We start from the raw sequence: 26,865 nt of genomic DNA on the forward strand, positions 1-26,865 counted from the left end.
GTCAGAGTATCTCCAAAATGGCAGGTCTTGTGGGGTGTTCCCGGTATGCAGTGGTTAGTACCTACCAAATGTGGTGCAAGGAAGGACAATTGGTGAACCGGCGACATGGACCCCCAAGGGTCATTGATGCTAGCCTGTCTGGTCCAATCCCACAGAAGAGCTACTGTAGCACAAATTGCTGAAAAAGTTCATGCTGGCTACGATAGAAAGGTGTCAGGCCACACAGTACATCAATGCATATGGTGCTATGTAGCCACAGACCTGTCAGAGTACCCATTCTGATCCCTGTCCACCACCAAAAATGCCTGCAATGGGCAAGTGAGCATCAGAACTGGACCATGGAGCAATGGAAGAAGGTGGCCTGGTCTGATGAATCATGTTTTCTTTTACATCATGTGGATGGCCGGGTGTGTGCGCGTTGTTTACCTGGGAAAGAGATGGCACCAGGATGCACTATGGGAAGAAGGCCATCCAGCGGAGGCAGTGTGGGTCTCTGGGCAGTGTTCTGCTGGGAAACCTTGGGTCCTGGCATTCATGTGGATGTTACTTTGACGTGTACCACCTACCTAAACATTGTTGCAGACCAAGAACTGCCCTGCATAGCAATGGTGTTCCCTAATGGCAGTGACCTCTTTCAGCAGGATAATACGCTCTGTCACACTGCAAAAATTATTCAGGAATGGTTTGAGGAACATGACAAAGAGTTCAAGGTGTTGACTTGGCCTCCAAATTCCCCATATCTCAATCCAATCGAGCATCTGAGGGATGTGCTGGAACAACAAGCCTAATCCATGGGGGCCCCACCTCTCATCTTACAGGACTTAAAGGATCTACTGTTAAAACATATTGGTGCCAGATACCACAGGACACCTTCAGAGGTCTTGAGGAGTCCATGCCTCGACAGGTCACAGTTGTTTTTGCGGCACAAGGGGGAGCTACACAATATTAGACAGGTGGTTTTCATGTTGTGGCTGATCGGTCTATTTTCTTTATGTGAGATAATGAATGAATCCGCAGCACTCAGAATTTATTGCAATGACAAACAAATCCCTATGTGTGTATGTTAGTGCACATGCTGTGACATGGGTACACCCTTGACCCATACAGACAAGACTAGTCAAGCAGCCAGAATGCGACACTTGCACAGACGAATGCGCACAAAGATGCGCGTGCGTGCACAAACACACGTTCCTTAGAAGGTAAGACAAAAGTGATGTGTGTGATAACAACCGGCGCCACAGCGATGGCAGGACACAGCACTGAGCCATCCACACACACACACACACACACACACACACACACACATACACACACACACACACACACACACACACACACACACACACACACACACACACAGATAAGCATCAACTCCCCACTGCTTCCTCCTGCTCTCCCAGGCCTCTCCCTCTCCATGAAAAGGATCTCCAACTCCTTCCACCTTTGTGGAAGGTCTGTTCCCGAAGTAATGGAGTGGAAAAAACAAAAAATGGTGAAGAAGTTCCAAATGAAATTACAAACGTTGAGGATCAATTATTAGTAGCTGCTGGTCATCTAGGGCGGAGTGCGTACACCGAGTGACACATGAAAAAATCGCGTTAGGTATTTGCCACACACGACTTCAATGTTGTCATGCTTTTTTGACACCTGAGTCAAAGGAGAAAAAAAACCACAAACACAAAGGGATCTTCATCTGCACCCTCCGTCAGAGAAACCTCCTCCGGGGCAGAGTGAGCACACGGTGCCCCCATCCCGAGACATGGCTCTGATAACACCCAAAACGCCCGCTTACCCTCTTCCTTTATTTCTTTGGTATGACAAAACATGGCCACGAGAGAAAATGTCATGTGGTGAGTGTTTTTGTTTGCGCGCGCCAACAATAAATACACTGACCATGTGTTACACACAGCCTGCTCACAAGATTGGTCTCAGGGCTTTATGCGTTGAAAATTAGAGACATATTTTGAAAATAGAGAGGCTGGGGGGGGGGGGGGGGGTCCTCAGATCTGTGTGCATGATTGGATTAACCTAACATCATAACCAGATCATAAAGACGCATGCACAGCTGAATGCTGGCAAAAAAATAGAGAAAAATAAATAACTCACTCTTAACCAAATCAAATGTAATCCAATGGCCCGGATCAGATTCGAGGCCCATTCAGAACAATCACATTAGAGTTTGTTTGGTTTGAAATGTCAAAACGGTGGGATGTGATTTGTTGTCACGTGAGGAGAGAATCCGATACATTTATAAAGCTAAGTTGTACTTTCTCCGGTGTGTGTGTGCGTGTGTCTATCTAATGGTCAACCCTTGGTAATCCACTTGAACGGGATTGTGACAGTACAAGAGCACAGATATGGAAAATCCCTTTACGATCTTGGTGACAACCAATATGTACAGAGGGGGCGGGCATGTGGGTATAAGAACACTTTATTGGCAACACAACACAACAACAACAACAACAACAAAAACGCTAAAATGAACTCCCTTGTGGCAGATTTTCTGCAAGGAATTTTCAGATTTTGCCAATTTGAATTGCCTGATCGGATTGGATCTATCTAATCCTCGATTTAACACTCTTGAAATCTTCCAATGAAGCAGATTTGGAGCGTTTCAACTCGCCTCAGGCAATGCCTATTGATGGGGGTTTAAAATAACTTATGTCGGAGCCAATCACAGCATTGCGTCGGTTAGGCATTTTAGAGCACAACACTAATATTTTATGGTTTACAAACATATTTTCACATTGAAGAAAAGTTGGGGACTGTGGCTTATTTGGTCATGGCGCTTCACAGAAAGCAAGGAAGAACTGTTAAAAAATCTCACAAGGCTTAGAGCCTAGAGAGTGGAACATTTCAATGCATCAACAAAGACACTGGATAAATAAGTGATGTAGGGTTGCCGCGGTTACCGGTGTTATCGGTGTGTTCGCGAATACACTGATTACATTACTTGCCCACCGCACCCCCCACCGTCATTACATTTTTTAAACTTGAATAAAACCGATTAAGTTAATTTTCATGTATCAGCGCCCACGTTCATCAAATCAAAAAAAAAAAATTAAAATACTAAGCGTGTTATCAACACTTATACAGACACTATAACACACACACACACACACAGTGGCTGCATGGTGCGCACGCAACAGAGTTGCAGCAGTCTGTGTAGTCAGATTTTACTTATCACAGCAGGAGAGGAAAGAAAGAAAGCTGAGAAGACCTTAGATCAGGTCTAGATCGGGACCTGTCTCCCTCTCAATGCATAATCTCCATGTGTAATTTGCGGCCGCGAACCTCTCACATTGAAACACATTGAGAACATTGTGTTTTTATTTTAGATGTATCTTATTTTACTCAGTTTTGTTTTACTTTTTATTTTACTCCGAAACGAAAAAACTGGGACACCTCCCGATCCCCCAAGCCATATGTTACTGGTCTTTTATTTCTAGTAAGCGGTACATGATACCAGTATCTCACAACCACAAAGGTAAAGTGAAACTATTTGGCGGACTGAAGAAGAGTAGAGCGTTGGAGTCAATGGCACATGACAGCAGGGTAGGACCTCCTGTCCTCAGTAAAGTAGGACTTTATTACAATGGAAGTATACTGTATAGAGCTGAGGAGAAAGAGAGCCATGGTTTCTTACCTGAGCCAGTGTCCATGATGTTGGGCTGTGTCCGACGGTCTGACACCAGCCTGGATGATCCAGGCATACTGACCGGCTCTGAACGCACAGGCTGGATTCTAGAGCGCGAGCGCGCACACGCACACGCACACGCACACACACACACACACACACACACACACACACACGTTTTGTTGATAGATGTGTTTCATTTCATTTTTTATGTCATTATTGACTTGGACTGTCAAATATTTGTGTAAACAGGCTAAAACTTGAATTTGAGGCCAGCCTGGTCCTTTTAAGCGTGCACATACATTTGAGCACCATTAAGGAGATTTAGTCAGTGTGATGGCAATACCAATGTTCATATTTTTTTTCTGATTCACAATCATATAATTCATATATAATACTCCAAACTCTGTGGTTTGAACAGTCTTGACTTTCAAGCCCAAACAATTTCTAGTCTTGGCTATTATTCCCAATCCCCTTTACAAAACAAATGTTTAATCATTTGATACCGATTCTACTCAACTGAATAAAACTATGTTGTGGGCCTCTATTTATGGACACTAAAGTTTTGCAGGTACCTGAGACTGTGCAGGTCTAGATCATCCGTGTCAAAGTCCAGCAGTGGCTGCTGGACATCAGTGGGGCCCTGGGACTGGAGCACTGAGGACGACGAGGAGATGACCGTGGTCTGGCCCGATGGGTGGATGGTCTTGAACTGGAACTGGGGGCCCATCCATAACCGCCGGTGGGGCCCGGTGTGAGTGACGATTTCTACCTGGGAATGCAACATGTTGTGGTTGAGTCAGCGAGAGAGAAATGCTTGAGACTATTTCTGTGGTTTGTTAGGTTTTTTTCATGCAACTTAGAAGCACCTGAAAAATTCCTGTAATTTATAACTCTTCATAGCACAAAATGGCTAAATGCTTACTTAATGAGAAATGTATATCCCTGCTGCAGCTTCGTACTGTGCTTAAATGCATTTCAACGGGCAAACATTTGAGCCTTGAATTAAGTTAAAGCCTTAAAATTATTTTTTAAATGGGAAACTTGCGTTATAGTCACACATGTCTGTGTATTTTTGAACTGTTTTCAATAACAGTAATATTGCAATTGCCACAGTATATACAAACCATAACAGTAGATTGCCAGTGGAAAACGGCACAGCTTCCTCTTTCTAGTCTCTTACATGAGCACGGACGTAGTCAAAAGTGCTGATTTGCGGAAGAGCAAAAGAGTCAACAAAATCCTGAAGTCTTATAAAATGCAGGTTTGAGAAAAAAATGATTTCACTAGTATAACAAATAAAATATTTTCTGAAAAGGAGATTTCACTATTTTTTAAGGGCCTAACTTTGCCTCATTGGACTGCAATTAAGCACAGTCAGAAGCTGCAGCAGAGCTCTACGTTTTTTAATAGGAAAGCGTTGTGCTATTATAAATGATGAGAACCAACATTTTAATAAGGCCTGGGTTAAAAAAAGGCAAACCTATACTCTAAGCTGGTGTTGGATTCTATATTGGTTTATTTATGGTCCCATTTACTTCACATATTGTGATGGTTGGTGCGACACTGGAAAGCAGTAACGGTAAAATATAATAATATCACCGTATAATAACTGTCTGAAAAAAAACCCCGCTGCGTTGTTGATGTGTTATTGATGGAGATAAAAATTACTCAGAAATAATGACGAGTGACAGAAGGGTGGACTACTGTATATAACTGATCCTCTTTGTACGCATGGTGAAGGACCTAGAACAAATGAAATGACACTCTGATGACAATCATTGTCAAAAGCCTGCTCATATGTACTACATAAGCTTCTCAAAGTATATTTTATGTTGCTCAGGCATGTGCTGATGTGTTAGGACAGTAAATATACAGACCAGACAGACCATATGGACAGACCACTTGTCAACTATCAACTTTAAATTCCCTCCAACCAATTTCACTTCCTGCTTTCCCTTTCGTAAGCCCTTTTCCCACTTGCACTGAAAGCCTTAATTCTACTGGCAATGTACCGTATTGGCATCATGTAGGGATGTTCGGGGATGGCGTCATGTGGTCTTGATATTCCGTAAAAGTTGTTCCGTGAATTTCCTCACTTTCGATTTAGTATAATTTCCGGGCAAATTCCTGGTATGGCTATGAATGGAAGTATGTGGGAGTGGAAGCAGTAACATTGGCCTAAAGTCAGGGTGAAGCAAGTAAATACAAATAAAGCACAAATAGTAGGTTTTTACCAAAACATTTTCGTACAAATATTAAAAAAGAAAAAGATTTTTGTTTTCAGAAGAAAAAAAAAATTGGAAAAATGGTGAAGGGAAAGGTCTTTTTGTTCTTAAATTGTGATTTTATTTCTTCTTAAAAATGCCGCTCAGATCCTAGACATTATTTACAATTAGGGGTGCGGTGCGGGGACATCAGGCACAAGCGCTTCACTTGCCCACCGGCTGCACCACAGCGCGCAGCGGAGCTGGAGGGAACGGGTGGACGGGTGGAGAACATTTATTCTCCAGAGGCAGAGAGTGTAGGACAGGTTGAAAATGATCACACTGATTTAATAACATTGGGTAAGGGTTATTGTGTCTGGGGACGAGGGCTCTGTCCCCTCTCAATCAGCTGAGTGAAGTGTTCGTGAGGTGGGAAGACAGGGAGCGAAGTGCTGCTTTAAAAACTAAATAGATTCTGTTGCCTTGTCTCGCGTGATATTAGACACCTCTTGCGTCAACATTACTTACTGTATCCCTAACTGTCATCTATGTGGGAACAGACTCCATACGGAACTTTTCCGTAAAGGAAGTGTGGCAGTTTTGTCTACCACACGCAATCCAAGTGGCATGTTCAGGGACCTCGGCACAGAGACACAGAAGATGGGGTTGTAGACACCAGTTTATTGTAGAGAGTGGGCTAGCTGGAATAAGCCCAGGAGCAGATGGACATGTGTCATGACAAGGCTCCTCTCCTGAGTGTATGTGGGGATGGGGCTTTTAACTGTTGCTTGTTAGACCAACCAACGAGCAACAGGTATAAAGCCACTCTGATCCCAATTACCTAGATCGAGGTCAGATATGGCTGCTCAAACCACACCATCCCCACACCACATACCCCCGACACCAAACTGAGGCCAGGGAGAATACCTGGCCGACATTCTGTTGGTGATGGTTGGGTTTATTTCCCCTTTCATCACCACATCTGTGGAATTACTGGACATTCTGGTCAAAGGCGCAATCTCAAATGCGACGGTGCGCTTGTGTCTCAGCCAACGCGGACTTCCCACACCGTTACCGGGAATATTTCTCTCTCATGTGCGTTCACTGTGCAACAAACTAGATTAACTTATATTGAACTTTATTGCTCATGACATGTTAATTGATTCTCTAACGTAGCCAAAACATTTATAATCAATTATTTATTTATTAAAAAAAATACACAATCAAATGGCAATTTCAGCATTTCAATAGTTTATTATCTTTAAATATTTGAATTCTATGCTAATTTCGAATTTCATTCCATTACACTCTGTCAGAAGTGGGTATAACCCAGTTGTTGGTTCAGAAAAGCCGCCGGTAAATGCTTCTCCAGGCGGCTATGAATACCCGATTGCCGGTCACTTTGGACACGATAAAACATTGCAGCGGATAATGGGCCGCTTCTATGAGCTAGGCATTTGGACAGATGTGCGTAAGTGGTGCGCTGCATGTCCAGAGTGCCAGTTAGTCAAGCCTCCGGCTACACAAACCGCGCCGTTGAAGCCCCTCCCACAAGTCGAGGTGCAGGTCGAAAGACTCTATATGGACCTCATCAGTTTGTTAGACAGTGCATGTGGATATCTTTTTGTGTCGGTCCTAGTGGACTATCCGATACCCCTGTGCGGGGCCATTGCGCAGTATTATGTCCAAAAGTGTGGCGCAAGCACTGTTTCAGGTCTTCTCCAGAGTCGGATTCTGAAGGAAATCCTGACCAACAAGGCACTTCTTTTATGTCACGTACACTTCGGGAACTTTATGTTTATGAACTGTTGAGAATCTCCTCAATTCGGACCGCATGTACCGCACCCAGACTGATGGCCGGGTGGAGCGGTTCAATAAGACGCTGAAGAACATGGTTCCTAAGTTTGTGCAAGACGATAGCCATAATTGGGATAAATGGTTGGACCCTCTGTTGTTTGTTTGGGGTGTGGGAGGTGCCTCAGGCCTTCACAGGATTTTCTCCCTTTGAACTCCTCTTCAGAAAAGGAAAACTTTGAGGAAGGGCCTAGCACCAGTAAGAACGAAGTTCAGTATGTTATCGATCTGCAAGCAAAGATACACACGCCCGGGTGCTTGTCATGGGAAAATTTGCTCCAGGCTCAAGAATGTCAGCTGCAGTTATACGACAGACAGGCTCAGCTCAGGATACATACACCGGGAGACAAGGTGTTAGTGTTGCTCCCTACGTCCAGCTCGAAATTACTCGCAAAGTGGCAAGGACCCTTTGTGGTCACAGGGCGGTTTGGGGAGGTCGATCATGAGGTCGAGCGGTTGGACAGGGGGAGGGCAACTTGAACGCAAGATTTATCACCTTAACCTCCTCAAGGAATGGAGGCCCAAGGCCATCTCCCTCCAGGCCTGAAAGTGGATGTGGAGGTGTTACAGCAGCGCTTCTCTCATGTCTTCTCCCCAATGCCGGGCCGCAAGTCCATCAAACACCACCATGTGGAGACGACCGCAGGGGTAGAGGTACGCTCCCGGCTGTATGGCCCGTCTGAGCATAAACGCAAAGTCGTGCAGGCAGATATAAAGGCCATGCTGGACATGGGGGGTTATAGAGGAGTCTACAAGCAACTGGTGTAGCCCCATAGTGCTGGTGGGTAAGCCCGATGGTCGGACCGGTTCTGTGTAGACACCGAAAGGTGAATGAGGTGTCAAAATTTGACACGCATCCAATACTTCGGGTCGACGAGCTACTTGAACGGTACAACACAGTTATATTTTTTACAACACTGGATTTAACCAAGGGCTACTGGCAGATTGAGTTGTTCGGGGCCCCAGCCACCTTTCAGAGACTCATGGACCGGGTTCTGTGTCCGCATCCAGTATAAGCTACCTACTTGGATGACATAATGTGGTGTGGGGATGGTGTGATGTGCAGCCACACCTGACCTGGATCTAGGTGATTGGGATCAGGGTGGCTGCATACCTGTTGCTCATTGGTTGGTCTATGGAGCAACAGGTTAAAACCCCCATTCCCACACACACTCAGGAGGAGCCTGTGTCATGACATGTTCTATCTCCTCCTGGGATAATTCCAGCTAGCCCACTCTTTACAATAAACTGGTGTTGACAACCCCCCGTCTTCTGTGTCCCTGTGCCGGACGGCCGTGAAAACGCCACTTGGGTGGTGTGTGGTGGCGAAACTGCCACACATAATCATTCGGTGTCAGCTGGGGGTGGCACATGCAGCATGTTGGGGTAATAGGCAGGCAAGGCTCACAGCTAACCCAAAGAAGTGTGCGGTTGGGCGGAGAGAGGTATGGTATCTGGGGTACCACTTGGTGGAGGACTGGTCCAACCCCAGGTGGACAAAACCACCACGGTCACAAGCACTCCGAGGCCCAGGACAAAGAAGGAGGTGAAGGAGTTCTTGGGTCTGGCTGGCTACTACAGGAGGTTTGTAGCCAACTGTGTTGGACCAAGGGGCTTGGTTAAGCCACCGCGGCTGCAGACAGCAGTCCGGCTTCCTTTCCGTGGCCGCACAGCAGCCCCGAAAAGGCCAAATTTGCGCCCAAGAGGTGCTGATTACTCCGATTCTGGGCATGGATGTAATGTTTGTTTGTCTTTCAGAGGGGGTTCGGTGCACAGGGCTCGTCAGCTGGCCTGGAGCTAGGTAAGCGGTCATTCCTCCTGCGCCCCAACTGATTGTTATTATAGTTTATTGTTAATAGTTTTGGCCAACGAGCCTTTCTGTTCCCTTCTGTAATAAAAACCCACGCCATGTCGCCGTCCCAGTGCCAGAAAGACACTCCCTTCCTCCCTAAACCCCTACTGGTGGGTAGAGAACAGGGTCTCCAGAGGTGAAAGATGCCGGAAGGGCTTCGGGGAGGACAAGATGGCCAGGTGGTCCGGATTGCTGGCCCACTCCCCTGGTCAGGAAGGGGCCTACCAAATACCGGTAAGGCTACAAGGGGGTAGACATCGGGCTTTGCATTGGCATTGGACTCAGGCTGTTCGCAGATGGTTGGTGGACGGATATTCACACTTGTGCGATGGTCTGACTCGAAATTCGTCACAAGGGATAAATGCATATGGTGAAGGCTGTGGTCAGTACATGCCTGTCGCACTCCCTGATTTTGGGCATGGATTGGCAAGGGTTTGACATGTTTATGAGAGAGGCTGTCGGCTCCCTGGCCTAAGTTGGTGGTGAGGGTATGTTGTGGACAAAGGGGTGTAGTTAAGCAGCGACTGCAGACGGCACGGTGGCTTCCTTCCCCTGGCAACACAGCTGTCCCGAATCGGCCGAATTAGCGCCCGTGCGGCGCTGATTGTTCCGATTCTGGGCAGGGAGCTTTCTTAATGTTTGTCTGTCTTGCAGAGGGGGATTGGCCCACGGGGCTCAACAGCTGGCCTGGAGCTAGGGAAGCGGCCATTCCTCCTGTGCCCAGACTGATTGGAAAAATTATTATTGTTTACGTTTTTGGCCAGTGAGCCTTGTGTTCCCTTCTGTAATAAAAACTCACGCCATGTCGGCGCCCCAGTGCCAGCCCCGTCTCCCCTCCTAAACCCCTACCGGTGGGGAGAGTATCTCACACTGACATTTCGGAGCTGACCTGCCCTTTCTCTGATTTGACCCGAAAAGGTGCTTCAGATCCGGTCCAGTAGACGGAGAAGTGCCAGCAGGCATTTGATGAAGTAAAATCAGCTCTCTGTGGGAAGCCAGTGCTGCGTAACTTTTCTCTCCCTTTCTGCTAGCAGACTGAGGCGTCGGACAGAGGGCTGGGGGCAGAATTGTCCAAGCTGGTGGAGGGCGGCGACCGGCCGGTGCTGTACATCAGCCAGAAGCTCTCAGGTCGGGAGTCAGGTACCGCATTGTGGAGAAGTGTGTCTGGCCATCAAGTGGGCAGTTGGCACCCTCTGGCACAACCTTCTGTGGCGGACCTGTTCGGACTTTGCCCCACTGCAGTGGCTCCACTGCATGACGGATCACCCATTGGAACCTGGCTCTTCAGCATGGCTCTTCAGCCTAAGTTCAAGGTGGTCCATAGGCCGGGGGCACAGGTGGTGGTGGCCCGCAGCCAGCTCCCTGGCCTAAGCTCCCTGCCACATACCTCCATCGTACGATGGAGGTATGTGGCAGATGAGGGGGTGTGGTTAAGACATGGGCTGCAGGAGATACCACTGGCTTCTTCTGCCACGACAGGTCCGCCTTATCAACCCCATTAGTGCTGATTGGTCGGAACCGGCTAGAAGAGTCTTATATGTTGTTTTGTCTTGCAGTGGAGATCAAGTGGTGCAGGACGCTGGAAGCCTGCGGACCAGACAGCGACTGAGCAGAAACTGGACCCTGATTAATGCTCTGTCATTTTATGTTCCCACTTTGGCCAGCGAGACTTTCTGTTTAAAATTATTCATAAAAACTCACGCCTTGTCGGCGCCCGACTGCAAGAAAGACCCCGTCTCCCTCCCCAAAGCCGTACCTATGGGTAGAGACTCCCACATGTGTGTATGTGACTTTTGCCATGTACAACCATGACATTTTTAAGTTTGATGCGGAAATTATCTGTCAAAAATGTACAGTGGTGATGGTGAAATCAATGCATTGCAGCAGGGAATGCCACAGAAAATTGTTAAATGCAAAAATGCAAAAATAAAATACCAAAAAACATACTAAAGGTAGACCTTCTTCATAGGTAGCTTACCTTATTCATACCTATATCGGAGGTAACTGAGTTATTATGTTATGTTATGTTATAAAATGAATGCTTCACACATCATTGAGGAATACGGAGTGGAATAAGCAAGTAGTTACATTCTGAACACAAGATTCAGTTCAGTTGCGTTCTGCACTGTCCTAGACAATTTGAAACTGAAGCAGAGACCATGCAAAAATGCCACAAACCTCATCTAACCCCTGCAATAATTACTTTGGGACACAAATATAGAACCTGAGTCGTGTATGAGCGTGTACCACCGCGACGTCTTGGCGGCCCTGATACTAATGTATTAGCGGTTACTTAAGGGCAGAATCCGAGTGGTGGATGTGGCAGAGCATGTGGTATTTTATGTACACACTGTTGATGCCAACACCTCGGCCCTCCCCCGTGCACGCCCCCGGCTTACATTAAGACAGTTACATGACATCCGACTAAAAGCTCGCTCCCACCACTTCTCAAGGCCTGATGATGCCAATGTCAGAATTAGTCTGTCTTCTGAGTGTGGTGTGTGTGTGTGTGTTTGTGTGAGGGTGTGCGGGAGTGCTTGTGTGAGGATGACATGGTGTCCCGCGTGGTTAATAGACATGTCCTGGTGTGGCAATGCAATCATTGTCATATCTTGTAGAAACATCGGCCTGTGTGTGTGTGTGTGTGTGTGTGTGTGTGTGTGTGTGTGTGTGTGTGTGTGTGTGTGTGTGTGTGTGTGTGTGTGTGTGTGTGTGTGTGTGTGTGTGTGTGTGTGTGTGTGTGTGTGTGTGTGTGTGTGTGTGTGTGTGTGTGTGTGTGTGTGTGTGTGTGTGTGTGTGTGTGTGTGTGTGTGTGTGTGTGTGTGTGTGTGTGTGTGTGTGTGTGTGTGTGTGTGTGTGTGTGTGTGTGTGTGTGTGTGTGTGTGTGTGGGGGGAGGTAGCTCAGGAGGTAGAGCTGGTCGTCTAGTAATCTAAAGGTTGCTGGTTCGATCCCAGGCTCCTCCTGCTAGCATGCTGTAGTGTCCTTGAGCAAGACACTTAACCCCTCATTGCTCCTGATGGCTGCGTCCGTCGGTGTTTGAATAATTGTAAGTCGCTTTGGATAAAAGCGTCTGCTAAATGAAAATGTGTTGTGTGTGTGTGTGTGTGAAGGATGGGCAAAATTGTGTTAGTGTGGAGGGCGGTCTGTTGGCACTTATGCTTACTGCTGTATACTGCTGTATGAGAGAGAGAGAGAGAGAGAGAGAGAGAGAGAGAGAGAGAGAGAGAGAGAGAGAGAGAGAGAGAGAGAGAGAGAGAGAGAGAGAGAGAGAGAGAGAGAGAGAGAGAGAGAGAGAGAGAGAGAGAGAGAGAGAGAGAGAGAGAGAGAGAGAGAGAGAGAGAGAGAGAGAGAGAGAGGAGAGAGGAGAGAGAGAGAGGAGGAAGAGAGAGAGAGAGAGAGAGACACTAAGGGGATTGGACTACGCCTGCTTCTTCCTCGCTCCATCTCTTTTCTGCATTAAGATTTCCTGATTTACTCCCTGTCTTCCCTCTCCTGCCTCTTCCTCTCTCTCCCGCTCCCTCTTTTCTGCTGTTCTGCTGTACACTCTCTCACACTCTGACTTTCCAACTCCCCCCCATCACTTAACGCGCCTCTTGGTGACTGACCGTTCACATTTCATTATCTCTGGTGCATACGTATTTGTCTCTCACCTCGGCCCATCTCTAATCTAGTAGTCTCCCCTCCATTCTGGCTGCCAGGCGCTAACATCTCCGACCAGAATGACAGCTTACACTGTCTTAATTCATTTTGTGTGTGTGTGTGTGTGTGTGTGTGTATGTGTGTGCAAGTCTGTCACAGCTGTGCAAATTAGGCCACAGAAGGAGGGAAAAGGATTGTCACTGTCTGTTTGCATGCCTGCATCCATGTACAGTATGTGTGTGTCATTTTTGTGTATAAGCGCATGCGCGTATGTGCGTGTGCTTGCGCGTATGTGCGTGTGCTTGCGCTGCCAGTTAACACCATCACGCCCAGTGTCACGCCCAGCCCCACAGTTGAACAGCTGCCAGTGTGTTCTCTTTGCGTCGGATTGGAAGGGTCCAGATGTTGTAGCCTGGTCTCCATCAGCCAACCCCCCACCCCCACCCCCTCGAGCCGGACAGCACCTGCGACATACTGCTTCCACTTCGCACTGACAGAGTGGGTTACGGCACAGTGCACTGCTTTGCTGGATCCATACTGAGCGCCTAGTAAGAGAGGGTGCACCTGCTTGCATATGGTAGGACACCTGTACGCGCTAGACAGGAAGCAATACCAATGCTGTGGCTGTCACGAGCTATCGCAGGAACTCGGGCGAGCGTTAGGGAACCAGGGTTTCATTAAGGGTGTGCACGATCAATACAGAATCTCCGGCAACGACGTCAAAAATGTCCGCCCATGATCTAATATAAGTCTACTAATAGAACGCAATCTGCAAGGCAGCACTTGGCTTCCAACTTAATTTCGTCTGGATACATTTAGCATTTCATACCCGCAAGACCATTGTATTCTATGTGTTCTGGCCTTTACAAAGACTTCTGAGTCTGTATCAGCTACAATCCTGAGGAGTCGACTGCTTATTCCTCAACAAATAGAAACACTTAAACTCTTTGTGATAAGACACATTAGGGTTTAGGGATTTGGGATTATGTTTGTGAAATTTATTTATTTCTTACATTGCATCCCATGTCAAATTTCTGATTTTCGATATAGAGTAGTGTAACAAAGTTACAAATGCAGCCGGAAGATAAGTGCGGGGTTTTGGCACGACGGATGGTTTTTGCTCCTGGCAAAATATCATGGTGAGGCCTACCCACGGCATGTGCAGGCTAAGTGGGGCGTGTTTCAGCCATTCAATTATGCATGTGGCGGAATTATTGATGGCAAAAAATGTAATGGGTTACACCTGCCAACACCAGGATCAAGAGCGGTGAGGCGGTGAGCGAGCTGAAAAGAGTGGGATGGCTATACCACTACTTGTACCAAGGTCGGCAACATGACTGTGACTTGAATATTATGTAGATATATATAGGGCCGTAAGAAAGTATTAATATACTTGGGATATATATACCTGGGAATTGTGATTATTTTTATTATTTAACAGAACTGTATATTGATGATTTGACAGAACTTATAAAAAATAATTTCAATCGTTTTTTTATTTAAAATAATCCAGGAAATTGGAGTTTGTAGTCTTGTGTTCACTCTGGCCATCCTCTAAATTGCACTTCATTATTGGAATACTGTATTGTAATGGAGTATTATTATAAGACACATTTGTTGTTTTGCATTTTTTTGTAGGTGGATTGAATTTTGAAAACGTGTTGAGATAAATAAAAAAAATAAAAAACACACCAGCAGTCTAACGTCCAACCACAGAATTGGTCACACATAATGTTTGAGATCTGGCAGACGGGCGCAGTTTCTCCCTCACCTGGGAGAGCCACTCCTCGTCATCTTGTCCACTGTGCTCCGACGACAGGCTGTCGTACGACTCATGGCGTGTGATGGGGCCTGGGCTTCCAGGAGGAACCACTGGGGAAAGCAACACAGGCACCACCCCCCCCCCCCCCCAGACACACACACACACACACACACACACACACACACACCACACACACACACACACACGCACACACACACACACACACACACACACAGAGAACACACCATGTTTAAGGTCTCCGTCTATCAGATGGATTGAAATTTGTGGTGGATTGATGCAAAAAACAGCTGACAAGACATATTATATACTATATTAGAAAAATGATATACTATATATTACATTATATATTATATAGACATATTTACACTATGATGAACAGTGTATGGAATAAACAGAGGTGCTAGCATGAACATACATGAGAATGTTTCTATAAACGTAAATGTCATGCACACAAAGTCTATGCATGTAGGGAACCGTGGGAATTAAATCATCTGTTTTTCCAAGGAGAAACTGCAATAGTCGAATAAGAATAACAAAGGAGGAGAGCGATTAAACAATGAAAAAAAAAAAGGTCTAATACACACCATTGGCGCGAGCGCGGGAGGACATGTGGGTATATGCGTGCCAGAGTGTGTGAAAGAGCATGTGTAAGCGCAAGTGAGAGAGAACATGTGTGTCAGACTTTGCTTTGGTGTGTGAGTGCCCGTTAGCAGTATCAGGGGGAGAAAACAGACAGATATAGCGATTGAGAGAGAGAGAGAGAGAGAGAGAGAGAGAGAGAGAGAGACAGAGACAGACAGATGGGGCTGTTGCAGGCTTGAATAAGCAGGCGTGGAGAATGAGGCACTAATGTGTGGAATCAGCCCTGTGTCCCTCTCTTCACCTCAGGGACAGGGGTTTGTTTAACGCCCTGGAATGACTAATAAAGTTGTCAAGGTTTCCTGCGTCTAGCGAGCACAGTTTGCTACTGCGTCTTTCGTCTGCTCCCTCTTTTTTGTGTGTATGTGTGCCTGCCAATGAGCTCTTGCAATGCACGACCTGCACCTGTTCGAAGAAGTAGGATGTCCGTACGAGTGCAACATGTGTGTCAAGGGGAGACAAACGGAGAGAGACAGAGACAGAGAGAGAACCAGATAGATAATGTGTGGACATGCTTTGTTTAAAACCATCACCATTATAAAAACATGAAAGAAGGGTGTCAGAGACAAGTGGATATGGAAAGTTGGGGGAAAAAATATGAAGGGGGAGTGTGAGATAAAGAGTGAGAGAGTCATCTGAATGGATTGAGAGGAACAAGAGAGAGATAGCAAATCAGGGAGGGGGGTGGTGGCGTCCAGGCAGATTCTCTTTGATAGAGTTGCGTCTCTCAAAAGGAGTGCAAGGAACAGAGCCTGTGTTGTGTTACATATTAATCCGAATAGCCCCCCCCCCCACCCCCCCACCCCTACACACCCCCGTGCCCTGATCTTTCTTTCCTTTCTCTCCATCCATCCTCTCCTCCTCCTGCTCTCTGACCCTTGGGGCCAATAGCTGCTCCCTAATTAATTATTGATGCGCTGAAGCAGTTGGTTGGCCAGCTGGATCGGGTTTCCGGGGGGAGGAGTGGGAGGGGGGGGGGTTGGTGCTTTCATTGGCTGGGGCTACGGACCGAGCTAAGTAGTGGTCACCCCCCAACCCCCCACCCTGCTGGCAAGGGTCAAACAAAAAAGACAATCCACCGTGTATTTACATGCATGCACGTGTAGTACCCAGAACATTGACCAGTTCGGCATCTCGTCCCCCCTCAAAAAGAGTTTTCGCTCATTTTTTACTTTTAATTTCACTTGGTTTGATTTGTGTATTTAATGACCAATAGTAACTCCGGTAACCGGAAAACCGTTTTCTTCTGACCACAACTGTACTTTTTTGTGTGCAGTAACAGTTCTACGTGGTTTAGCGTGGGAGGAAGTGATGGTAAGCTGAGGGAATGCCCAAATGGAATGCGTTCAAGTTCCTGTTAGCCGTCCCTCTTAGCTGGGGCAGCAGAGCACGGCGGCAGAACAAGAACAAAGCCCGGGCCAGGTATTGATGTAGCCTCCGGGGCCAAAAGGGGGGCTGGGATGGATCCAACTGAAGAAGAACGCTGATCTCCGGGGAAAGATGGAGAGACAAGGACACCCAATGATCGGAGGTATCTAGAATGCCAGGTGTTAGGAGGCGAAGGAAAAGGTAACAATGGAGGTGACTGTCCTCTCCTTTGTTACTTTTTCCATCTGCATTCATCTCAATCTGACTTGAGGACTTATTTTAGATATACCGCCCCCACCGGTCATTTGTCATCGGTCAGTATCTTTATCCTCACTATTCCTCTACCTGTCCGTCCTCTCACTTTCCTCTCCTCCTCTTCTCGCTTACAGCCATCTCTTTCCCTTTGACAGACGGGGGCTGGCATGCTGACAGACTGGCATAGCTCGGGTCATTATGTATAATTCAAGACTTGTTTTGATTGGCAGCTCCTCCATTCAGTCTGCGCTCCACTTACCCCATCTTTTCTCCCCCTCGCTCTCTCTCTTTGATTACTGACCCAGCCATGGCGCCACGGTTTCTCTTTACCAAATGCCTGATGCTCCAAAGCCTTTACTCTGGCCCCTCTCTCTTTCTCTCTCTTTATTTCCCTCTCTCAGGGCAATTAGGGCTTATTGACAGGGCGACTGTGGCTGGTCTGCCATAGGATGGTGAGACCCTGAGGGAATAGCCAAGAGAAGGCAGTCCCAGTCTCCACATTAAAGCACATTATGTGACAGGTATGGCTAGGGGTAAGGGCCAAAAAGCATAAGCCTCTGTCATCACTATCGCTCGCCAGGCCCGAAGGAGGCAGCCAAAAACGTAGGCGGTAAATTATTCACCACCTTGTTTGCTGTGGCGAGGGGGAAGAGTTGTCCGAAACATACTTGCGGACAGCAAGACAAATATTCGCTAGAAAAATAAAACTCAGAAGTAGGTTGAAACAAAAACAACATTAGTTGTACATTGAGTGAATACACCTAATGGGAGCGTGTGAAAACCTCACATTCGTCAAAGAGCAGTGCAAATATTATTCTTGGGATTAGAGGGGTGGTGTTTTTAGCCGAGCCTCGACACCTCGGGAGGGAAAGGAAAACAAAGCCCGTTTGTACGCTTGAGTAATTTTGGGTCCTTCCGGAGTACGGAAAAAGACATGACAGGTAGATGGATGAGAGAAACTGAGGAGAGGAGAAAAGGAGGGAGAGAGACAACGTTCTCAAACACTGGTAAGACACAGCACCTAGAAATGCAGCAAACACACTATCTGCCTTCGCTGCCTTCTCATCTATGCCTTTGCTTGTAGGTGTGTGCGCATAGCAGGCTTTTAACTTGTCTATGTTTCTGTGTGTGCGCGCTTGGCGGTCTGCGTGTCACGTGCATCTCTTTCTCCCCTTATCTTCGGCGGGCAGCGCCAGGGGCTGCTGCTGTGCTCAGGGCACCCGAGTGGTGCCAGGGGCCCGGGGCCAGATGGACAGGTGGAGATAGTGACTGTGATGTGGCGCCACTGCTTGCCTTTTTATCGTCCCGTCCTGGAGGCTCCGGCTAGCCTGACCCTGGACCCTCGATACTTCCTCCCCTCCTTCCCCCACAAGCTTTCCTCTGCATGCTGCATTTTTAATCAGCCCCAGGTCATCCAATATAGAGCCACGAGACCGGAGACCATGGCCTGTCAATCAACTTCTGCTGCTGCTGTTTTTCTGTCTTGGCCGATTCTGGGGAGTCAGGCAGTTTGGTTTGTTGTTTGACAACTCACTGTTGTGGGTGGTTGGGGGGGGTTGGTTCAGAAAGACACTTTGTAGTTAGTGTTGATTGCGTCACACCCCCATGGCATATGTTGAACGTCTAGAACTTCAAACTTCTCCCTTCCACGCCAAGCCTTTTTCCACGCGAGGGGAAAATGAGCAGCGCGCCTATTGAGTGTGTGTCACAGAACTTGGATTGCCGTCATAGAAAGGTGGAGGTGGATGTGCATATGTGTGTGTGCGCCCCATTAAGAGCAGGCTGCTTCCTCTCGCTGTGGTCCTAGGCTATAGATGCAGCAAAATTCATCCTGGGGTCAAATTGACGCTTGATAGTTTCTTCCCTTCCTCCTTTCTTTTTTTTTTTGCATCTGTGCCTACAAACCCCTGCAAGTAAAAAAAAAAAGTGCACAAGTAGAGGAGGATGGAGGGCCAGCACAGCTCACTGCACGGGTAAAAAAATAAATAAAAAAATGACGATTTGGAATCGGTGCTTGGCCACAAAGCGCAGTGATGGAAAGTGGCACTCCAAGAGAGCTCAGTGTGCGGCGGTGGTGTTTAAGTACACTGGCCGGAGGGGATGTGGCATGGGCACGAGAGCCTGCGTAAGGGGCTGAACAATTACGCACAAAGCATCTCTGATCCTGCATGGGTTTGGTTCTTCTTTATGCTTGGTCTGTTTGCAGGGATAACGACGCAGGATAACGCATCCATCTACCGCTAATTGGATGTAAATGTAAATGCCATGAATCGCTCTCATTATGCGCCCAGTACCCCAGTATTGGCACAGAGAACAGCACGATGCGCCACACCAACGCATCTTCATTGCTCAGACGCCAGGGGAGGGGGCCATTAGGAGCGATTTGAGGAAAAATATCCTACCAGTTAGACCTGGAGCACTTGGGAAAGTGAATGGATGCCAGTTTGGGGGCGGCAGGCGCGGTGTGTGTGTGTGTGTGTGTGTGTGTGTGTGTGTGTGTGTGGGGGGGGGGGGGGGGGGGGGGATGTAGATTAGTGTTAAAATCAACTACCACTTGCCCTGGAGTGTCCGCAAGAGCTAATTACCAATTTGTGTGTGTGTGTGTGTGTGTGTGTGTGTGTGTGTGTGTGTGTGTGTGTGTGTGTTTACAATTATGTGGCCAGTGTAAAAACGTGGGTTTATTCCTATGGAGGGGTTTGATAATATGTGTGGCCATCCATGTGCACTCTGTGGACTGGAGGACTGGCCTTTCCGTGTCCACCTAAAGTGCTTCGTGCTCTTTGTATTTTGTTATGGAATTAGAGGGAGTTCAGGGCATCAGTTAATTGGCCTGAGCGCGGCAACTGTTAGCGCCGCCTTGGAGCGGGGAGGCAACACTAGCCAGGGAGGGGGGAATTAAATAAATAAATAAATAAATACATACATACATAACAGGGACTGGGTTAAAAGGTGCTGGGTTGAATTGAAAGCGTGATGGTTTGTTCTGATAGCGTTTAGAGGTACTATAATTACAAAGATGATTGAGGGAGAGAGCGAGGGGGGGGGGAGAAAGAGAGAGAGAGGGTGTTTGGAAAAGGGAAAAGTTTTGGGTACCGACTGCAAAAGTCTCCTCTCAGCATGTGGCATCAATAAGAGGATAGAGGACCTGTAGAGTCGACATAGAAAATCAATAGGGCGCCCACCCTCAACTAATGGAGCGTATAAACGGAAAACATACTCATATTGTCATGTGAGTGGTGTGCAGGGGCCAAACGTTATAGTGTATGAATAAATAAACAAAAACACACAGGCGGGTGTACATACGTATACATGTACACATATTGAAAGACAAGCACATAGTGCAGCACTTTGATACAACTAATCCTGTTAGATAGATCTCCCCACTGCGCGATCGCAGCGGTTTAATGTGAGTATGCGATTTTGTCAGAATATCCTGTTGTTAACACAGCAGGAAAAAGTGGGTGTTTTAGTTACATAACCCCATGTATCTGACATTAAGTGCATTGTACCCATTCAAGCGCATAAATTACCATTCCAATGTCAATGCTATGCACTGAACTTAATTGTAAGTTCAGATATTCTTAACCGATGACATTTGAAATGAGTAAATAAATAAAAATTACCACAGGGAAATGGCAGTTTACAGTTTAAACACGATTAAAGCATATATATATAGATATATATCTATATATATATATATATATATGTGTGTATGTGTGTGTGTGTGTGTGTGTGTTTGTGTGTGTGTGTGTGTGTGTGTGTGTGTACCACATGCAGGTTGACAAACAGAGGGGGGGATTCTAGAGCACTTACAACCAGCTAGTAGATACTGGTAGTACTGAACCAGGTCTGAGGCCAGTACCAGGGGATGGTTGGTGTTAAACGGCGGCTGTAGCTCATTCCACTGTGGCGTCCTGCTCGAACAAAGGAAAAGCATATCAAAAATGGGGGGGGTGGGCGCAAGTGTATTTCAACCCACTGGGCCTCAAATGGAACACTCCCCCCGTGTGCGGCGATTCCTATGTGTGCTTGGAGTGCACATTATAAATGTGTGAATGTTTTGCCAACAAAATGATGTGCAATGGCAGGGAACATGCCCCCAGCAACATTGTGCATGCTGGGATTTAAGCCCCAACATCACTATGGGCTGTAATGACTTGTCACAACCAATGCAGGTCTATCAACCTGCCTGCAGAAGCACTTGTGTAAACAAAGTTGCAACAAAGCAGATTTTCACTTGCCTTATTCAGATAAGACTCTTTGTTGTAAAACATAATTCCTACTTAAAATTAAAAATGTAGGACTCAGAAAACTTGGTAGTTTTTCCAATTCCATGCTTCTCAGTGTGGTCGACCATCACCAGCTACTCCGCTATTGTAATATAAATATTTTGTAAGGCCCTATGTATCTTATTTGAAGCTAGAGCAGTCAAATGAATCAATTGTATCTCTGACTATATTTATATGACTTATGTGTTGTGGGTGTTGAGTTGGGTAGGTAAATGTTTAGGGGAGAGGAGCATTACCTGGTTAAAGTCCAGCACGCCCTTGGACAGGTACTGAGCTCCAAAGGTGTCTCATCGCTTATTTTCTGCGTTGTGCTGATTGGCCGAGGGTCCAGAACGTGCTCCACCAAGTTACCATAGCAACTGATTATGTAGAGTGAGTCGACCACCGACTGCCTGGATTGGTCTGGAAGGAGGTGAAGAAGGGCGAAGACAGCAGGTGAAATACCACTTTAACAAAAACAAGGAAACAAAAAATTAATAATTGAGCAGATGCCTTTTCCTGGCTAACCTTTCTCCCTTTTCTTGTTGGGGTTGGTGAGGAACCAGGACCGTGAGGAGGCAAAGATAGCAGCCACGCAGAACTCTCCACCACTGGACTTGCTGGGGGAGATCTGGGGTGGTGGCTTAGCTTTGCTTCGGGGGGGGTAAAGTAAGACAAAACAAGATTGTCTCTTTTCAGGCCTCATTTATGGAATGTGAGCAGAACATATTTCGAGACAAGTCGAGTCAAGACAAGATAGCAGAATCCGAAGAAAAATCTCTTATGTTTTTAATTTCAGTAATCACATGCATGGTTTGAAATTCACCCGGGGACTTTTCTTGGCATTACTGAGTTTAACAGTTGTTACCCCACTTTGGTTTACTTATTAACACTCTTCATGTCACTTAATTTCTGAACAAATATTAGTGCCGTGTGAATATTTTTTTAATAAATGCAAATCCTTCCTTCTTATATTATACAGCACTCAAAAGGAGTTCTTAACACCCAAAAAGTGTTCCCAAAGTGTTCCATTATGCTTTATTACGCAAATGTACTCTAAAACATTTACAGATTGATAAATGAGACCAAATAGCTGGTGCGGCAAACCAAAAGCGGGAAAAGCTTTAGGAAAACATGCAATAAGGACTTTAAATAACACGTGAGAAGCAACACTGTTGAGGCACATGGAAAATATAAGAGCGACACCTGTTAACAAAAGCAAAGCATGCTGGAAGAAAGAGAAACATTCAAATATCTAGCAATTAAATGCTTAGCAAAACTATATGTGGAGGAATATTCCAGAAAAATATTCAGTTGTAGTCCAACATCAACAAAAGCGGAAGTATTGAGATAACTCTTTAAGCACCAGCTACTATAATTATCTGATAGTCTGTGGTGGTTTCTGCGTTTTGCCAGTTTAGAGAGAACGCTTATACAGTAGTCGATAGTAGGGGTGGAACCGAAAGCGATCCGGAATTCGGCAAAGCACAAATAGTGGGTATGGATTACGCGAAGCGGGTGGTGGAAGCTTTGAATCATATAACGGACCTTAATCTGAGCAGTGCGTTAGATCCAAGTCAGTGTTAGCAGCGCGTACTGGACTTTATTTTCCATGATGATACTCAGTTCTCTGTAAGCTACGAGGAGAACGACAGCTATGCTGAATCTGATATTACGACGGACTTGGAGAACATTTCAAAGAGCGGATTTCAAACTTAATGTGACGATGAAACAGAATATTTTCAAGAATCACCAGTTAAGACGACGATACGTCCGTTGTTGTTACAACGGAAGAAGTTGATGACGTGATGAAGTCGGTTGAGGTTGGTGACAGATTTTCTGAGACTCATAAAATTGATAGACTCTACAGTTTGTTGTGTTGTCCGTACTTTTAAACTCCGAAGAAATTCCACTTTTATAAAACATGTATATTCTTACTGTTAAATAAAAGCTGTTTTAAAAACAAAATGAGTTGTGTTGTTGAGCTGTTCGTGATTGGCCCATTCAGCAGTATGTAGAGTGGGGCAAAAAAGTATTTAGTCAGCCACCAATTGTGCAAGTTCTCCCACTTAAAAAGATGAGAGAGGCCTGTAATTTTCATCATAGGTACACGTCGACTATGAGAGACAGAATGGGGGGAAAGAATCCAGGAAATCACATTGTAGGATTTTTTATTAATTAATTGGTAAATTCCTCTGTAAAATAAGTATTTGGTCACCTACAAACAAGCAAGATTTCTGGCTTTCACAGACCTGTAACTTTTTCTTTAAGAGGCTCCTCTGTCCTCCACTCGTTACCTCTATTAATGGCACCTGTTTGAACTCGTTATCAGTATAAAAGACACCTGTCCACAACCTCAAACAGTCACACTCCAAACTCCACTATGGCCAAGACCAAAGAGCTGTCAAAGGACACCAGAAACTAAATTGTAGACCTGCACCAGGCTGGTAAGACTGAATCTGCAACAGGAAAGCAGCTTGTTGTGAAGAAATCAACTGTGGGAGCAATTATTAGAAAATGGAAGACATACAAGACCACTGATAATCTCCCTCGATCTGGGGCTCCATGCAAGATCTCACCCCGTGGGGTCAAAATGATCACAAGAACGGTGGGCAAACATCCAGAACCACACGGGGGGACCTAGTGAATGACCTGCAGAGAGCTGGGACCAAAGTAACAAAGGCTACCATCAGTAACACACTACGCCGCCAGGGACTCAAATCCTGCAGTGCCAGACGTGTCCCCCTGCTTAAGCCAGTACATGTCCAGGCCCGTATGAAGTTTGCTAGAGAGCATTTGGATGATCCAGAAGAGGACTGGGAGAATGTCATATGGTCAGATGAAACCAAAATATAACTTTTTGGTAAAAACTCAACTTGTCGTGTTTGGAGGAGAAAGAAAGCTGAGTTGCATCCAAAGAACACCATACCTACTGTGAAGCATGAGGGTGGAAACATCATGCTTTGGGGCTGTTTTTCTGCAAGGGGACCAGGACGACTGAGCCGTGTAAAGGAAAGAATGAATGGGGCCATGTATCGTGAGATTTTGAGTGAAAACCTCCTTCCATCAGCAAGGGCATTGAAGATGAAACGTGGCTGGGTCTTTCAGCATGACAATGATCCCAAACACACCGCCCGGGCAATGAAGGAGTGGCTTCGTAAGAAGCATTTCAAGGTCCTGGAGTGGCCTAGCCAGTCTCCAGAGCTCAACCCTATAGAAAATCTTTGGAGGGAGTTGAAAGTCTGTGTTGCCCAGCGACAGCCCCAAAACATCACTGCTCTAGAGGAGATCTGCATGGAGGAATGGGCCAAAATACCAGCAACAGTGTGTGAAAACCTTGTGAAGACTTACAGAAAACGTTTGACCTCTGTCATTGCAAACAAAGGGTATATAACAAAGTATTGAGATTAACTTTTGTTATTGACCAAATACCTATTTTCCACCATAATTTGCAAATCAATTCTTTAAAAATCAGACAATGTGATACAAGCAAAAACTAAGGAAACAAAATTAGCATATACAGCGGGGAAGTCAGATCTGATCACAAGTGGTTACTCCAGGTCGCCCATTGTTCCGACGGCCCATTACACTTAACAACCGAGTTCCATTCGTAGGACCAGGTCGTTAAGCAAACTGGTCGATAAGGGAGTACCTGTGTTATTTCACGGTAAGGGGGCGTGGCGATTGCGAACGCTAGTGTAGTGAATACTGACAGATTGCGGGAACGAGACTGAGAATGGTGATGCGCGATGAGATGCATACAGTTGTATATAGTATATATAATGTATATTGTATATAATGTATAGTGTATATAGCGAATATAATGTATATATAGTGTATAAAAGGGTAATGCACGATAAGATGCTTGTTGATGAGATGCTGCGCACGCAGCGGTATTGTACGTAGTGAACACAATACAGACTGGTCAGAGAGCTGGACGTAAGTCCCAATGGCCGTTAAACAGGTAGGTCATTGAGGAGTACCTGTATTCGGAAACCCCAATAGTCTGAAAAATATCAGGTTAGAGATGGTTAGGTTTAGGTATAAGCTTAGAGATGGTTAAGTTAAGTTATAAGGTTAGAGATGGTTACGGTTAGGGTGCCGTCCACGTCCCATTGGGGACTATTGGGGTTTAAGAATAATGGGCTGTTGGAACAACGGCATGGCACCACTCGAGATGCATGTGGAGAGGCATTCTAATGCCAGGTGTGAAAAGACGTACTGAGAGCTGTCCACTTCTGATCGGCCAACCCAAGACGCATGTTAATGCCAGATGTAAACAGGGCCAGAGTCACTGCTGATAACCACGCCCCCCACAAATGAGAACCGCAGAGCCTCTACGCAGGTCCCACAGAGAGAATCTCCACGCATAGTCAAGCCCCCTACTCTCCTTTCTGAGCGAGATGAGAGCCGTGTGATGGAATATCAACGCTGTTCTCACTTATATCCTCCGTCCCTTTCGGGCAGGGCCCCTCTTGGGCAAGACAGGCACATTGCCTGTCTGTGGCGATGTGGGCAGAGAGAAGTTACGAGGAGTTTATGGGAAACGCCCCCCCGCTTGGAAGCATCCTCCCTCTACCTAAACTCTGGCTGTCTAGGTTATACATGTTCTGCTGGCTTTATGAAAACCATAAAAACAACATTATTAATTAAAGTGTTCTTAATTATTAGAATAGTTTATTTAACGAAACCTACGGTATATTAACACTTTAATATCCTCAAATTGCAAGTGTAATAAAACAAAAACAATGACTGTTACGTCTTTTTCCCATTTTATTCAAATAAAAATCCAAATCATTTTGCTGCCTCAACAAATACAGATACAAATACTACACATCCCTAGCAGATAGGCAGTGTGTGTGTGTGTGTATGTCTGTGGGTGGATGGTGTGTTGCATATGTTAGACGCCGAAGCTAGTGTGCCACATTTTGTTTGTATGCTTCACTAAATTTATTTAGTGAATTATATTTTATTTTATTATATATTATTTAGTATATTACATTTTTGCAGCAATATGCATGTATATACTGATTACATTTGTAGGGAGTGTAGTAGAGTGTGACATGAAATGCAGTCTGTGGAAACTGTCTGCGTGCCCCACACACACACACACACACACACACACACACACACACACACACACACACACACACACACACACACACACACACACACACACACACACACACACACACACACACACACACACACACACACACACAGTCCCGTCCATAAAACGATGGATACTTATGGGTTGCATTAAGGGTTTTCACACCATGTGCCTTACGTCACAGAGATTTCCAGCTGCTTCCACTGGCCATCTCATGTTAGCCATTGGAGAGAATTTATTAAGAGTTATTGG

The 26,865-nt window shown here is 46.0% G+C and overlaps 1 protein-coding gene across 8 annotated transcripts in view; it reads right to left on the minus strand.

Annotated features, from left to right (window-relative positions):
- The window catches only part of bcas3 (BCAS3 microtubule associated cell migration factor), a 320,419-nt gene that overhangs the window by 165,822 nt on the left and 127,732 nt on the right, over window positions 1-26,865 (minus strand). For 5 of the 8 annotated variants that reach the window (XM_080006287.1, XM_080006291.1, XM_080006288.1 and 2 more), the window contains 6 exons: window positions 22,032-22,156; window positions 21,761-21,926; window positions 21,049-21,149; window positions 14,962-15,062; window positions 4,213-4,409; window positions 3,647-3,744 (listed from right to left, as the gene is read on the minus strand). In XM_080006287.1, coding sequence (XP_079862413.1) covers window positions 3,647-3,744; window positions 4,213-4,409; window positions 14,962-15,062; window positions 21,049-21,149; window positions 21,761-21,926; window positions 22,032-22,156 — 788 coding nt within the window. The remainder of the gene's footprint in view (window positions 1-3,646; window positions 3,745-4,212; window positions 4,410-14,961; window positions 15,063-21,048; window positions 21,150-21,760; window positions 21,927-22,031; window positions 22,157-26,865) is intronic. The other 3 variants (XR_013844306.1, XR_013844307.1, XR_013844308.1) reach the window with 1 other exon arrangement.

The sequence above is a fragment of the Zeus faber genome (genome assembly GCF_960531495.2).
Source record: "Zeus faber genome assembly, chromosome: 9".
NCBI lineage: Eukaryota > Metazoa > Chordata > Actinopteri > Zeiformes > Zeidae > Zeus > Zeus faber.